The sequence below is a fragment of the Apis mellifera genome, linkage group LG4, assembly GCF_003254395.2.
Source record: "Apis mellifera strain DH4 linkage group LG4, Amel_HAv3.1, whole genome shotgun sequence".
NCBI classification, from domain to species: Eukaryota; Metazoa; Arthropoda; class Insecta; order Hymenoptera; family Apidae; genus Apis; species Apis mellifera.
In genome coordinates this window covers 11,374,894-11,391,053 of record NC_037641.1, presented here as the reverse complement: position 1 = coordinate 11,391,053, position 16,160 = coordinate 11,374,894, and the positions used below count along the sequence as shown (strand labels likewise).

The following is a 16,160-nucleotide window of genomic DNA, read 5'->3' as shown; positions in this document are numbered from 1 at the left end:
ACGAGATCTCCTCCCGTGGGGTTCGAGAGGCTCGTAAATTTTCGCTTTATAATCGTGTGCTGGATGCGAGCGTGGTCTCGCCTCCTTTCCAGCCGGGAAATCGCGGCGGGGTCGTTAGTCGGCGTTGGCCGCCGTTTTGTCGCTTAATTCCAACGCGACAACGATCGGTGACGATCGAGCGGCAGGATCGATGTTCGAGGATCGTTAAATCCAAGATTTAAGGGACACCCGTACACCTCGAGTTTATCGCCTACCGTCTCTCCCGTACTTTTCCTCCTCTATCCCTGTCGCCACCTTTCTCCAACGTCCTTCCCACGAAATACCGTTTCCATCCTCGAGAAAATTCCACCATTTTTCTTTCCTTCTTTCCTTCTTTTTTTCCTTCCTTTCTTCTCTTCCCCGGATCGATTCGAAATCCACGTACGAAAGAAAATAAACGCGATTCTCGAATCGACTCTCGCGAGTTCGTGACTCGTTTCATCGTTAAATAAATAATCAAGCGTGCGCGTTGTGCGGAGCCACGTTAGCTATAATTTATTAGCTTTACCCCAACACCATCGGGCCCCTCCCGGTCTCTTGAATTCTTTCTCCCTTCGTTTCGTTCCTAGCTTAACCCTCCCTCTCTCTCCTCTCTCTCTCTCTCTCTTTTCTTTCGCCGCGATCCTCGCCTACAACTCGCCGCCGTATATCCCCCCGCCGTATGGCCCCTTTTGGCCGTGGTGGCTTATGCTAAAACCGAGGCCCCCTGGTTTCTCTAATTGACAATCGGCCGCGTTCTCCAACCCGTAGAGGAGGGCTCGGGCCTCGAAGGTGGGAACCGACAACGACCTCGCCGCTCCAACATCGTATTGTCTCGCGTTTTTATTCCCTATTCCCTTCGTCGCTACGCGCCAAGGGAGAAGAGGAGGGAGGAAAGGGTGGAGGCGCTCACGAACCGCATACCTCGAGATCACGCTCGTTTACGCTTTCCACGGATTCGCGCGAGAATGGCCAAGGGGGAGGAAGGGGGGGGGGAGGCACACAGGGCCCGCTGGTGTGCGTGCTCTCTCGGTCGCGGGCTCGAATTAACGAGTAACAACGGGGCCACCCTGACCCGGGCGCCAACGTGTCCCATTAAAGGCGCCCTTTTTCTGCCAACCGGTCGGGACTCGACTTTGCCGCTGCTGCTGCTGTTGCTGCTCGTTATGAAAATTCCACGAGAGTTCGATACCGGGGGATAAAATTGTGTCTCTCTCTCTCTCTCTTTTCGTACTTTCTTTTCTACTGATGCTGATCGTAAGATTCGTGGAGGAACAAGTTATATTTTTGATCGAGGATCTTTCTTCGTCCCTCCGAATTAAAGAATGGCTAGATGTCTAACTGATGTGACGCGAATTTGTTTCCTAATTTCTCCATCGATACGACGAGATAGAAGAAGAAGAAGAAGAAGAAGCAAGGTCGGTTAAATTCGCAACGTATTACCACTACTACTATTATTACTACTACTACTACTACTAGCTTTACGACTACTAGGTTCGCCCTATTCCAGGATGTCGTTCGGGAAGGCCGGGGCAACGTTCGAGGTTTATCACGTCGGATGTTTGCTTTAATTAGCTCGTTCGCGTGGCCTCGGATTTAATTAAGAATGGAACAGCTTTATTGCCACGGAAACGTTCTCCCCTGGTGTCGCGGTGAGAGACCACCACCGAGGGACCTCGGCCAAGGGGCGACTCGAGGAAGCGGCGAGGGAGAGGGGGTTGTCGGTTTTGTTTTCAGTGGCCGGAAGAAGAAGTTCCTCGAACGAATCGATCTGAACGGTGCTGGAACGATCCAGAAGTTTCTTCCCCTCCGCCTTTCCGCCTCTCTTTCTCTCTCTCTTCGCTATTAGCCAACCCGTAATTTATTACTTTCCACCTTAATAAGCATAATAATCGCAGCGGCTGGTTGTTCGCGCGCTCGCAGCCACCGACCTCCGACCCCTCGACGATCTTTAAGGTAGCCTGCGACCGGTTGCGGACGTTTAATGATGCTCGGGGGGGCCAAACCCGATTCGCCTCGCGAATAAGGGCGAATCCAACGGGAACAGGGAGGAGAGAGAGAGAGAGAGAGAGGATGGAGGAGGAACGAGGGACCTGGTGGGATTGTAATTCCTTCCACAACTCTCGTTCCCTTGCTTTTTTCCCCTCTTTTTCTTCTTCTTTGTACGTTTCTTCTCCCTTTTCCTATTTATGGGTGAGGAGGGGGCTCGAGAATCGGGGTACCGATTCGCTCCCCGAGAGACGGACCCTCCTGCGGTTTACAACTGTGTTTAGGAAGATGTACCGCCGCGCTCCAAGATATACTACAAATTGTCGATCTCTCGTGTTGTTGTTCCGTTCCTCCGATATTTACGATAACCAACTTTGCCGATCATCCACCTCCTCGAGAGGGAAAAGAATTCCTAGCAAAATCGAGAGAGACGCGTGATGTATCGTTTCCGAATAAGAATAAGAATCGAATTATCTCCAGTAGCCAGACAGTTCGTCGTATCCGTGGCGAGGATATAGCTGTGCACGCGGTACGCAACGAGATACGACAAGGAGAAGAGGGAATGAGAGAGGAGGGAGAAAAAGAAAAAGCACGTGGAGAGAAAAAGAGGAGAGAAGAGGCTGGGTCGCGGTGCGCTGTCGCGCGGCGTGGCGTGGCTCGCGGTAATAGGATTTCACGTAAGCAGCCTCCCAGGCAGCGGCCAAAAATCGAAGGAGCTTACGGAGGAAGATGCGGCCGGTGCAGCAGCGAGCGTGCTGGCTCGTACGCGGAACGGCCGAGGGGGAAAAAGGAAGATGAGAAGGAGGCGGCCGGGGGCGGAGGAAGGCGACGCGACACCGAAGAACGAGCGGGGAGAGGAGGGCGGAGGACACAAAGGAGGAGAGGAAAAGGAGAGAGAGAAAGAGAGAGAGAGAGGGGGGGCAACGAGAAAGAAAGACGTTCGGCCCGTACAATTTTAATTAACCCGGTACCGGGTAGCCGATCGCGATCGAATCGGGTGCACGATCTACAAGGAATCTACATAAGATCCTCCACTCGCGGCTACAACTCAATCCCCTCTTTCTATTCCGCTCTCTCGGCGGGCCTTAAGCCTTAACCGGCCCGCCACGGACTCTCTCTCTCTCTCTCTCTCTCCCTCTGCCGCGGACACGAAGAGGAGGCGCGCACAATCTTTTGCGCTCCCGCCGCTTGGCTACCCCTCGTACCCTTATCTCGGCGAGCATCGAAGATAGCGAGCTCTCCACGTTGCTCCTCGCCGAGCTCATATTGTTCTCCTCCGTGCGCGCCGTGTAACTTACCGAGCGAACGAGAACGGAGCACGCTCGCTTCTCTTCCTTCTCTCTTCTTTTCCTCTTCCTTTTTCTCGAGCTCCTTTTCATCGAGCGAGGATGCGTTCATCGAGGTAGATCCTTAACGTAGTTTAGGATTCCATCGCGCCGCGTTCCTCCTCGAAAATCCGCCCGGTTTCCTTATAACAGTCGTCGTGGCTGCCTTTGAGAGGAGCGAGGTAACGCGCGCGCGCGATCGAGTCCGGTTCTCGAAAGAGATTCTTCTCGAGAGAAGAGAGAGAGAGAGAGAGAGAGAGGGGATCTCCGCGGAGGACTTTGCTCGTGTTCGCGCGTCCGCGCGTATTAGGGCGCCCCGTCGAAGCGGCGAACAACGCAGCCATACTCGGAGAAGCTCGGTAACACGATAGCGGCCGTATGTAAAACCATCTGGTGTAAAACGAGCTGCTGGCTCGTTCGAGTATTAAATCGGCCCTCTCTCACCCCTGGCTACACCCTCCACCCGCCCCCTCCGCCCCCGTGCCCAGGCCAACACACTCTTTTCGTCGATCCTCTCGTCGATCAGAGGCCGCCCTCGATTCTCTTCCTCCCACGTCGATCCTCTTCTATCCCCCCTCGCCTCTCCCGCGCCTGGAATCCCTTCGTCTTTCCCTCCCCGCGGAGGAAAGCGCGGGCTGCTGCGGGAATCCGCGCTAAGTCGAATCCTCGCGTTCCCCTTCCTCTTCCCCGCGCGCGCGCACGCGTCGGCCTCGGCCGACGTCCGACGTCCTCTCGCGTTAAAGTCCGCCGGTTTAATCGGGCGACCGATCGCGAAACAAAGGACGGCCTCCTCGCGGACGGCGATCGCCGCCGAGATACATCGCGAGAAAGAATGCCGCGAGGTGGAGGAAAAACGCGGTCGAAGGTATAGAACGCGAAGCTCTCTGGAGCGAGCGAGCGAGCGAGGGACGTCGTTAAGCGCGTTTCCACCGCGCGGACGACCGTGGAAACGACACTTCGTACCGCCGGTTAATGGGCAATTAAAGGCCGGCTTTACGTTTCGCCTCGAATATATTAAGCGGCCTCCGTTCTCGCCGTCCTTGTTGTTATCCGACCGAACGGAAACTGGGACGGGGAAGGATCGCGCTCTCGCTTTCGCTCTCATCCTCCTCCTCCTCTGTCCATTTCCTCTCGGATGGAGGATGATGCGTTCTGCAACTTTATCCTCGTTATATTTTAATTTCGATTATCCGATCGCGGTGCATTCCATCTCGGGGCACGCGATCCAGCCGCCCGCGGAGAAAGATCCGGTCGATCGATCGATCGATCGATCCGTCGAACGATCCCATCGAAATCGCGTCCGAATTCTCTCCCATCCTTTCTTTCGCAATCACTTCCTTTGCAACTTTGCATGCCGGACGCTAATAATAATAATGATAATAACGATGATGGTAATAATAATAATAATAATAACAACAAGAACAAGACAGGCCGATCTATCAGCCGGTTAATGAGAACGAAGGCGCGGGTACACGACGCCACGGTTCGCGTACCCTTGTTAATCGCGTTACCTGCTCGAGACACGCGTCGCTTATCTGCGATGCTTTTACAACAACGATATTTCAACGATACCTCGACGAATAAACGTTTTCTTTACACGGAGACTTGGATATCTGCCAGCGAACGAGCTTTTCCCCCCTTTTCGTTCCATTTTATTGAGATCGAGCCGAACTTTTCCTACGTTTATTAAACCGGAGGTGAACGTTGACCGGTCTCCGCACACGCGAAGATCTTCCACCGAGATTTCGTAAACCGAGAGAGAGAGAGAGAGGGGGAGGGGGAAGAGATAATAGTTCGTAAGGGGAGAAGGAAATCCGTGCACCTAAATTGCCGTTCTTTTCGAGCCTTAATGGATCCGCGAACAAGAGTATTACCCACGACAAATTAATCGTGGATGGGTTCGCGTTTCGCGCCAACGACAAGATGGAATAGGTGGATCGAAGGAGAGGAGGAGGAGGGTCGATGAGGAGATCCCTAATGTCCCTTAATGCAAGCTCGCGAGAGGGAAAGGATATAATAAGAGGAACGACCTCGGCTGGGGATGCGGCACTGACCTTTCTCGTAGTTGATTTGCCTTTCCTGCTGCCTCGCGTTGTCTGCCGCGACCTTGAGCAGGCCCTGGATATTCCTGAGCAGGGTCTCCGTACTCGAGACCGAGGGATCCTGGCCCCCCTGTGAAACGGCAACCGCCGCGGAGGCGATCTGGGAATAGTTGAGGGCCTGAGGACTCTCCGATCCTGGCGCGGGCAACGGCAGGTTCTCCGGCACGTCCGACAGATCTGAAACGAGAAAAGAAAATCCACTCGTTCGCCTCTTTTCCACCTTTCTTTCTTCCTTTCTTCGTTACGATAATAATTCGACGCAACGAGAAACCCTCCCTTCCTTACGATCTCTTTCCGATTTTTTGTCCGGTCTGCTCTCGCGTATATATACATATATATATATACACACATACGTACGAGAGAACGGATGATCGGTTTGCCGATAAATTTCGTTCAAGGATCGTGGGGTACAACGTTCGAGGGAGGTCTCGCGCCCCTTCCCTCTCACTCGCTCACTCTCTATCTCTCCCTCCTTGCTCAACTTACAACGCGTGCGTGTTCCAGAGTCGTAATCCCGCGACGACTACTTGTTACCCTTCGCCACGTCTCTGATTTAACGTCACCGCGGACGAATTAAATTCGCGAATTAAAACGGCACTCGGGCCGACCGATTAGCCAGCCGAACCCTTGCCGCATACACCGTGCTCGTGTCGCTCGTTTCCAGCCGAGCGATTTATTTATTTCGCCTGCCTTCATTTCGGTAGGGAAAACTCTTCTCGAGATTCCACGAAGGACGCGCGATTCTTCTTCTTTTTCTCTCTCTCTCTCTTCCTCCATTTTCTACTCGAGGCCGCGGCTTACTTAGGGAGAGAAGATCGCGCCGAGAGGAGGAGGGCAGGAGGAGTAGCCTCGTTATTCTCTCTCTATCGACGATTAGCCTGGAAGCATGGTTTTCGTGGTCGAAAGAAGGAAGGATCCGGGGCCCGGGGATCGGTGGTGCAAAGGATGCCTTATGGTTATTGGCCGGAGAGAGGTCTCGCAGCAGAAGAGAGAGAGAGAGAGTGGCGAGACAAGACGTCTGCGTGGGTTCTACGTAGCTTAAGTGACCGGTCCCGCGCGCTCCTACGGCCCACACCGTACGCTTTAGCCCGGCCTTGCTTTATGGCCAATGATACGTGCTTTATTGTATCGTCTTTTAATTATCAGCGCGCACCTACAACGCCACGGCATTCGGTTACTTATTGCCATTGGCCGATTTAATGCTCGCGCGGCTCGCTCTCTGCCCCAACCTTTCTCGCCGGCAACCTTTTTGATAGCGAACCATCCACGCTCCCTCCCCCTCCTTTTCCTTCCACTCCTTTTCCCTCTCTCCCTCCCTCCCTCCCCCCAATCCCCGTTTCTCCGCTCGCGGTGGACCACGCATCGATGTCCCTCGCTCGGAAACCCATTACAATTATCTCGGGCCAAGGGGCCACAACGCAGAAAACAGCCTTTGCAGAAATTTCGCGACGACTCTCGAGGAAGGGGGGTCGGTGGAATGGAAAGAACGAAATCTCCAGGAAGTCCTCCTCCTGGCCGAGGGCGAAAATCGGCGGTGGATCGGCGGATTCCAGGAACGAGAGCGAGATAGCGGCGCGTCTCATTAAATCAGAACTGCATTCCACGGGCGTGTACACTCCCACGGCCGTTCGATGGGGTTCTACTTCGATCACCGTCGTGCACCATAGGTAGGATGTAGCCCGTGTATACGACACGCTGCGAGACACGGATTTCTTTCCCCCCTCCTCCTCCCGGCTACACGGCCACGACCGCAATTTATACGTCTAACTCGTGTCTTTCTCGAAATTTAGGGGCCCGCTAATCCCTCTCTGGCCTGGGCCCAACCTCGCGCCAGTTTACCGTTTTCCATCCCCCATTTCGAGTTTCTTTCCATTTCTCTTTCTTTCTTTCTTTTCTTTTTTTTACGTTTCGCTCGCGCGACGATCGATCGAAAGGGAGACGTGTCGCCGTTCTCTCGTCGCGCGAGGCGAGCAGTCGCAGCCCCTAATTGGAATATCCAATTAACGCGCGGACAATCGGCGAATCGATTAGAAATCAGCGTGATTATGACGCTTGGGTGGATCGAAGCGGCGGGACAGCGCCGAGATAGCACCGCTCCTCGGCCCTCCGAGATTTTTATCTCGACCCATCTTTCATTATTAAAATGAAACTAAATACCGAAGATGCGTTGGTCTAACGACCGACGGGCCCTTCTTCCGCCAGTGGTTCTTCTTCCATGCCCGAGTGAGTAATCAGCCCCCCTCTTCCTTTTTCTTTTCTTTTTTTCCTTTTTTTTTTATTTAAATCGGAATCATGGGAAACGTTTGACGTTAAATAATATTCCGAAGAATACGATTCCTTTTGAAAAAAGAAATACGATTCTCGGAATATGTTATATCGTTAGCGACGAAGAAAGAAAGGAAGAAAAAAAGGATGGAAGGCGCGTGAAATTGGTCGCGTATCTCTGACGCGGTGAAAATTTCATCGCGTACGGATCAACTGACAAGTTTTGACAACCGCTGAGGAGTGGTCGGTCGATTGGTCGGTCGGTCGGTCGGTCGGTAGATGGAAGACGAATCCCAGAGAGAAGCGTCGTTCCGCGGCGGGCCCCGGGATGATCGATGAGAAGGTCTGACCTACCAGTCGTCCCGGGGAACTCATCTTTAAACGCGCTCTGTCCGCTCCATTCGATATAATTATTTTACGTATGCGCGCCGCGCGGAACGGAACGGCGAGCACAACATCGTTCCGACTTTCGGCACACGTCAAATCCGGCGTCACGCTCTACCTGCCTCTAATTGATCGACCACGATCGCCACGTCCGACTTTATCGATCGACGCTTAGGCGCATCCTATCTCACCTTCGTCCTTCTCGTTGTCGTCGTCCAGGTCCTCGGACAGATTGTCGTCCTCCTCCTCGTCGTCTTGGGAACGGTGCGACGCCTCTGCCTCGCTTCCGGAGTGCTCGCCCACGCTTCCGCTTCCCGCCGTCTTGGACAGGTTGAGCACGGGACTGTGCCCGTTCGAGGAACCTGTCGACACGATTCTTTCGTCAATCTATCGTATATACATATATATGCGTGTGTGTATGTGTGTGTGTGCGTATATCGATCGGATCGAACGATAACCAAAACCATATTCTCGCGCGATTCTCCCGTTCTTCTTCCCTTCCCGAGAATGGAATACGTGGAACACGACAAGGATTGATGGATATTATTTGCACCCGTGCAAATCTTCTCGTTTCTTTCTCCTCGTGTTTCGAGAGGGAGGAAGAGAGGGAGGAGCTCCCTCCCTCCCTCCCTTCCTATTATTGTTTCGTATCCGAGGCATTTTAATCCTGACGTGGATAGATATTGTTCGATCGGTCGTGTTTCGAAGCGAGGAGATTCGAGCGGATCGGAGGAAGATGACCGCGGTCGATTAAGCACACCGGTCGACGTCCCCCATCTTCTCCGGTCGGCCGGTCGTCGAAATATCCCCGTCGAAGAAGAGGGAAGAAGAAGAAGAAGAAGCGGGGTTCCGTGGGGTCCGAGGATCGGATTCGAACTCGAAACGTCGGGATTGTCGCCCCCGTCCAGTTTGCGCGCACTCGCCACCGGGATAAAAGGTTCGATCGAACGGATTAAAATATTACGGGGAATGAGAAGAAAGGCGGCGCGTTCGGTGGTGCCCCGGTAACCCGATATCGGCCTTAATCTGCCCGGCCCGCCTAAACGCTCGGCCGGGCCAGCGGCCAGAGAAATAAAGAAATCGAGAAAGGGACCGGGACACGCTCGGTTAACTCGTCCTTCCTTCTTTCCAGGCCTGGCCTCGAGCGGCCGCCTCCTCTCCTCTCCTCTCCTCTCCCGCACCGATCGAGGGGACGTTCGATCTTCTTTCTCTCCGCGACTCGTTCCAATTGCGAATATCGAGCGTTCGCGCCGCGTACGAGGAGATCCGCCAACGAAACTCGGGGGAAAAAAATACAGGGGAGAAGAGAAACGTGCGAGTAATCTCCTTCCTCCTCCTCGAAAGGAAGGAGAGAGAAGGATTGGTTTGCTCGACCCGATAATACGAAAACTCGGCGTTATTCGCCGTATTATCGGCCGATTACTGTAATTACGGTTAAACGAGCGTACGCGTATTTATCTTACCATTGTGCGAGCTCAGATCCCTGGGTTTTTGGTCCAACGCGAGTGCCCTCTCGGCGTCTCCTCTCTCCTCGCGGAGCCTGGAATCAGCAAATCAGACGGGGGGAAAATGTTTAGTATCGATTCCAACCGGGATGGACGCGAATCGGGGCGGGCGCGGAGGTGGACTCTCGGCCGCGCTCCCTCCCCATTAATTAAATAATTATTCCCAAGTCTTGGACCCAACCCGGCCGCGTAGGAAGATAAGTGCCGGTCTCTCTGTCGGCCGCGCGTTCCATCCGATTATCGCCGTTAATCGATTCGCTTTTTTTCTCTTTTTCCCTTTCTCTCTCTCTCTCCCTCCCTCTCCCTTTGCGGAGCTGTCGCGTATCGCCTCGAGGCGATACATCCGTTCTCGCGTAAAACCGGCCTCTCTCTCTCTCTTTCTCTTTCCATCTTTTTATTTCCATCGCGACCCGTGCCAGGTACACACCACCGTGTATCCTCTTTCCATTCCATCGCCCGGATGGGATCGCGCGAGTTTCTCGTATTACATTGTTCGTTTCCAAGTCTCGGCCGCAATCGCCGCTGTTCCAACTCCCGGACTCGCGAGACGCCTTTCCTTTTTTCTCTCTCTCTCTTTCTTGCTCTTCTTCAACCTCGAATGTTTTACGAGGTTTTACGAGGATCTCGGCTCGTTAAGCTACCACCGAGCCTTTATGCCTCTTTCCGAATCGCGAAACTTTTAATCCCGCCTCCTCGCGCATCGTTCCAAACTCTCGCGAGTCCGGTAGCTCGGCCGGCAATCGTTAAGATTCGCGGCCTTTATCGAGATAACGACTCCGACTGTCATCCGCCTGTTTGCAAATTCCTACAACCAAGTTGTAAATTCAAATTTCTTTTCCTTCCTTCCTTCCTTCCTTTCTTTCCTTCCTTCCCGTCCCGGAATCTCGGGGACAATGGAGGTGCCCTTCGGAGGGGTCGCTCTAATGGCTCGGCCAAGGAAATTATTTTACGGGAAGGAGGAGGGGGAGGGCTGATTGTATTTACGAATTTATTTTCCACGGCGAGGCGAGGCGAGGCCAAGCAAGAAATCGTCCAAAAATGGGTGTTTCCCGGACGATTAGACACCCTCCCTCCCTTCCACACCCGCCACCCCCAAAGTACCCACGTTTCTTTCCTCGTCCCGCAAATTATTCTCCCGGGTGTAGTTCCTTTTTCTTTCTCCCCGCCGGGAAGGGAGGAGGGAGGGGCGCGCCTCCTCTTCGCACCTCGAATCGAACCGCGGACCATTAAGTAAGAAGTTAATATCATTAAACATAATATTGGGCGCATCTGGGAGCCGCAGAGCACTTACCGACTCGCCCCAAACCACCGCCACCACCTCCGCCCCGCAAACCCGCGAAACCGTCTCCCCCCCTCCGACCGCTCGCTCCCTCCTCCCTCCTCCGTCCTCGACCCCTCGAACCTTAATTTTTTAATGAGAAAATGCTTTCAAAGAGCCGGAGAGAAATACCGCGCGTCTACGAGCGATAAGTTACGGCCGCGTTAAGCGGAATGGAGGAAGAGCGAGCGGAGGAGAATCTCTCTCTCTGTCTCCTCGCCCTTCCTTCTCCTTGCCTCCGTCTACGAGGCAAGGGAGGAGAAGAAGAAGGCGTCGGTTTCGAGCGACGAGTACGAAGGCGAATATCTGGAGACGAATATCTGGTCGGTCGGGTCTCGTTTTTCGGCCACCGATTTTACGAAGCTTGCGAAATTTTAGCCGGAATTTTATTCGTCATCGGGATGCGAATAAAATTTTCCATTCACGATCAACAGTATCGAAGTAATAAACACTCTTTCTCTCTCTCTTAGGCGCGTCTTCGTAACGACTTAATTTTCGAGGATGATTAAATTTTAATTGGTAATACGAGTCGATTAAGTCGCGACCGATGGATATCTCGATCCGCCTCCGTTTCGATTCCCCTCGTCTGAGGCGAAATTTCGAATATAGGATGATGAGAGGAAAAGAAAAAGAAAGAATAAGAGGAGGGGGAGTAAGAAAAGGTTGAAATTAAGGGAAGGAAAGGGGTGATTCTCATCGTCGTCGTCGTCGTCGTCGTCGTCGTAAGCTCGTAACAACCGCCACGGTGTTATTAAATTTCTAATTAGTCGAATATTAGGGGCAAGCGCGAGGCAAAGGCCCCGCCGCCTTCACGCATGTATGCCGGCACGGTGGAGCGTTTGCGTGCGCGTTTACGCGCGCCGGCGTGCGTTCAGCCGCGCGCGTTTACCCAGCCTCGCGTGAGTAGACACCTGGTAGAAGCGAGCGGAGCCTTTACGCCCGCGTTAATACATCATGGATTTCATTACGCGTGCCTACGGGTTACCGAGCGCGGCCGGGCCTTGCTCCTAGTCGCGAATAATTAGCGAGCGCCCCGCTTCCCGAGGACCGACAGCTTCAACCCCCCACCCCTTCCTTACCAGAAACGTCAAGGGTAATTCCGCATTTTCTTTGTACGCCGTACGCTCTCGCTATCTCGCCTCGGCTCAATTTTAATAAGGCGTCGCGAGATTCGTGCAAAACTTCCTCCTTGTATATATATGTATACGTGTATTGCTTTTGCATAAATGAGATCCTTTCTTGGATTTTCGGTATCGAAACGTGCGCTCGATCTAACGACAATAGACTTTAAATTGTGGACGTCACCCAGAGAAAAAGGTTTTTTCGTTGCCCATTAGGCTGGACTGGAAAGGTTCTAAGAAAGGTAGTCCACTATGAGCTTTGCAAAATATTGATCAGCGTGATAAATCGAAAGTTTGAATAGAAGAAAAACGGCCAAAAACACGAGGCATCGTTACAGTTTGATTGGCACGATCTACTTTGCATCACTTCGCAAATCTTGCTCTGTGTTTGACTATCACTTATTCATTAAAAAATTCTCTTCATGATAAACAATTCCAATCCATAGATTAGAAATAAAAATCTCGAAGAATATTTAAGTTACCAAGCAATTTTGGAACGAGGGAATAACGAGGCTTCCTGAGAGATGGAAAAAGGTGATGAGAAACGAATCTTAAACAACAAATATCGTATCGTAGGTATATTTGGAAATCTATACGATCGAGGCGTGCGTTTTCCAAATCGAGAATAGGATCTCGCTCCCTTTCGGGAGCAGCAGATTTTATTTCTGCCGCTTTCGATCGAACCCGTCTCGTATCCATTAGCGAGAATACGAAACGGGGTACGTACGCGGCTAATAAGCCGAACGGAACGATCCTTACCCACCCTTCCCCGGATCTTTGCCTTTAATTTTGATTCGGTAATGACGAACTCCGCGGGGATTCCCTCCCCGATGGCGGAGGAACGGGCGGCCCCGCGCAGCGGGAGTTCATTAACGGGTTCGTATCTCGAACGCGAAGAAGAGCGGCGGTGGAGAACCGCTAAAGCCGAATTCTCTCGATTCCGGGATCGGACGATTGACTCGCGTTTTTCGCGTGGAACCGCGAATTTCGAAAAAAAAAAAGAGAAAAAAAGGAGAAACGGTTTGGAAACCGTTTCCACAGATTGCGTTTTTCGGCCGGTTTTTAATCAACGACTATAGCTAGTTTCAGCAGGCGGCGTCCTATGTTTCGTTGTTGTTGTTGTTGTTGTTACTTTGGCGAAAAATCAAAAGCGCGTTCCGATAATGACACGAGGGGAAGGGAAGGGAGGGGAACAGTTGTAATTTCAAGAGGACAAAGAGGGCCCGGGCTAATTGGGCAAAGTATGCCTGCCACCCGGCCGCCGCGGCTTTTTCGATAAACGATACACGCGGGGAACGTCGATATTTTTCGTCCAACCCTCCCTCCTCCTCCTCCTCCTCCTCCTCCACTCTCGAGTCGAACGCGAGCGACGATTGACCGACGCCGTCGTAATTTTAATTACGACCCTGGAATCCGAGGCGCGATTGCGTTACAGCTCGGAAAGGACGAAAGGGGGATAAACGACACCGGGACGATATAATACCGGGTCGGTGGTCGGGCTTTTCGCCCCCTCGAAATTTCCACCGAGTTGAAATAATAAACGAGGTTGGGAGTGGTAACGGGATCCAAAGTGCGCGATCTCGAAAACGACGTCCTCCCCTCCCTCTCTCTCTGCTCAGCTGTGTGACATTCGAGGCGAAAGGGGTGTCCTAACGAGAGTCCTTCTCCTTCTTCGAGGACGTATATCCTTCTTTGTGGAAGGAAGCTGGAGAGAAGCGGGTATGGATTCCAAATTTCAACTTTTCGATCCAATCTTTCGAACGATAACCAAAAATATTCGTTCATTCGTCCCTTGGATCGATCGATCGAAACGAAGAGAAAGGAGAATGTTAGAAATTTCGTGAAATTTCTTTTCCGCGAAGGAAGAACGGGCGAAACGGTTCGTTCTCCTCTCCTCTCCTGGCTTCGCGTGGGGAGAAAAATATGAGAAACATAATTCAACAACTAGAGGCGGGGGAAGGGGAGCAGGGAGGGGGAGAAAATTGGCTCGGGGAGAATGGGGAGAAGGCAAGAGTGGCCGAGATCCGTGTGTGCGTGTGCGTGTGGGACGAGTGTCAGAACGTTGCTCCTCCGGACGAATGGAATAAAGGGTCGGAGATGGAATCGAATTACGCCCGATCTCGACCGTCTCGAGCCCTGCCTTTCGATTTCTACCGGATCCGCTCGCAAATATTATCCGACGTATCGGCAGACGGACAACATTTATCAAACTGCGCGCGACCGCTCGGACACGGGGGATGGGGAGGAGGGGGAGGAGGCCGCGAACCGTTTCAATCACCGGATTCCTAGGATTCCGGTTTCTCTTCCGCTCGTCGATCAAATCGATGCCGCCTCGGAGTAAGACGTCCGCCTCGCGGCTATCATCCCCCTACTTGCCTTCCAGACTCGTTAACGTTTCTATATATATATATATATATATACCCGTCGCGTCGCTCCAATCCACGAGATCCAATTTTATATATACTTCGAAACAACTCGATCCTTTCAATTTCAATCTATTCGATGCAACGATTCGAGTCGACGAGATTCTCGTGGAGAAGAGAAGAAAAAAGAAAGGAGAAGAAAAAGCGACTTTTCGTTAAATTTTTTTTCAATCTCACGATCGAAAAATTAAGGATTATCTTCTCCCCTCCTGGCCGTAAATCGACCGAGCAGTTGTTTTCGTCGCGAACCCCTCAATTATACGTGTATATCGTAAATTCCGAATCTCCGATCTCTTTCCTCCTCCTCCCCTCCCTTTTCTTTCCGTATCGAGGGAGATTAACGCGAATTAAAAAAAAAAAACGAACGTTTCTCGGAAACTCGTTAACGCGACGCGATATACTTATGCAGATTTCGCCTCTTCGAACGAAGCTAAGGTCGGCGCACGGGGTTTCGGCCGAATCGAGGCAAAAGGGAAGGGAGATCTGCCGTTAATTGCGACGTTTACGCGAGTCGTTTCGTCGTCGAGGGAAGTTGCTGCAGGTCTCGCGACCAGGAATCCCCGCGACAAAGCCCACCCACGGCGCTGTATCAACTACCACCGCCCCATCCCCTTTCATCCCCCTGTTCGCGATTCCTACCCCTCTGCTCCATCCGGAAGGGTGGCGCGCTTTCTTCTTCCATTTTCCAACCCCTCCCCCTCCTCCTCTCTTGCCTTGACTAATAGATACGAACGGCGGCCACGACAACGCAACAACGGACCGACCAACTTCGGTATCAATCCGTGGATTCCGTTCCCGAGTAACGAGCGGTGATAAATGACGGGGCCGAGGCCCCGCCACCACGATCCAGATTAATTTCTCGTTCTACTTCGCGCGCCCCTTTAATACTCTCGCGATCTCGAGAGTTCATCCTCAGCATCCGAAAATTGGTCTGAACAGAGAGAGAGAGAGAGTGAAACGATCCCTGCGATTTACACGCGCGTGTAAGAACAACGTTTCTCTCGTTGAAAAATAATTTCAATCTCGGGAGGAATGAAATTCGCTCTTTTCCGCTTCTTTTCTCTAACCTAATCGATAATTTGCAGTGGAGCAATCGATAAGTCGGTGGAGAGGAAAAGTTTGCAACGACGACGAGAGCTCCTTACGTTCCCCTACGCGTTGGGCGCGTAGCGGCTAATTATGCATCCCCTGCGGGACCCCCGCAGACAGGAAATGAGACTACCCGAGTTTCTATTTCGTTCCGTATATATGTATATATCCACGCGAAATACACGCGAGCTTTGTGTAAGACGGGGGGGCGGCCCGTTTAAAGCGGGCCGGCTGGAAGCACAGTCGGATTAAGAGGATGGGGAGGGGAGGGGGAGGAGGTCTCGGGATCAGATACCCCACCCGCGCCACGGTGATAACCTCCGACTTTATATCCGCGCAGGACAACGGTTTAATTAGACGACGACGCCTGAGATTCCGGCTGGAAACCGTTGTGATCGAGCTAAATTGTTTCCTCAGCCTCCCGGCTCCCGATCGTGAACCCTCCCTCTCCCTCTCTCTCTTTCATTTCGCTTCCGAATGGAGTTCCCTGGGCTGGCAATGAGGGAAGACAATGCCGATCGACCGGCCAGATAACCGGTCGTTCGGATACCGACTCGCGAGACTTGCACCACGTGGCTCTCTCTTTCTCTCTCATTCTCTCTCTCGATAGTGTTCGTCGAG

General features: G+C 52.5%; 1 protein-coding gene across 4 annotated transcripts in view; it reads right to left on the bottom strand.

Annotated features, from left to right (window-relative positions):
* LOC411009 (dachshund homolog 2) overlaps positions 1 to 16,160 on the bottom strand; it is a 134,682-nt gene that overhangs the window by 38,630 nt on the left and 79,892 nt on the right. For all 4 annotated transcript variants that reach the window (XM_006567227.3, XM_006567229.3, XM_006567228.3 and 1 more), the window contains 3 exons: positions 9,547 to 9,623; positions 8,275 to 8,445; positions 5,387 to 5,611 (listed from right to left, as the gene is read on the bottom strand). In XM_006567227.3, the coding sequence (XP_006567290.1) occupies positions 5,387 to 5,611; positions 8,275 to 8,445; positions 9,547 to 9,623 (473 nt within the window). The remainder of the gene's footprint in view (positions 1 to 5,386; positions 5,612 to 8,274; positions 8,446 to 9,546; positions 9,624 to 16,160) is intronic.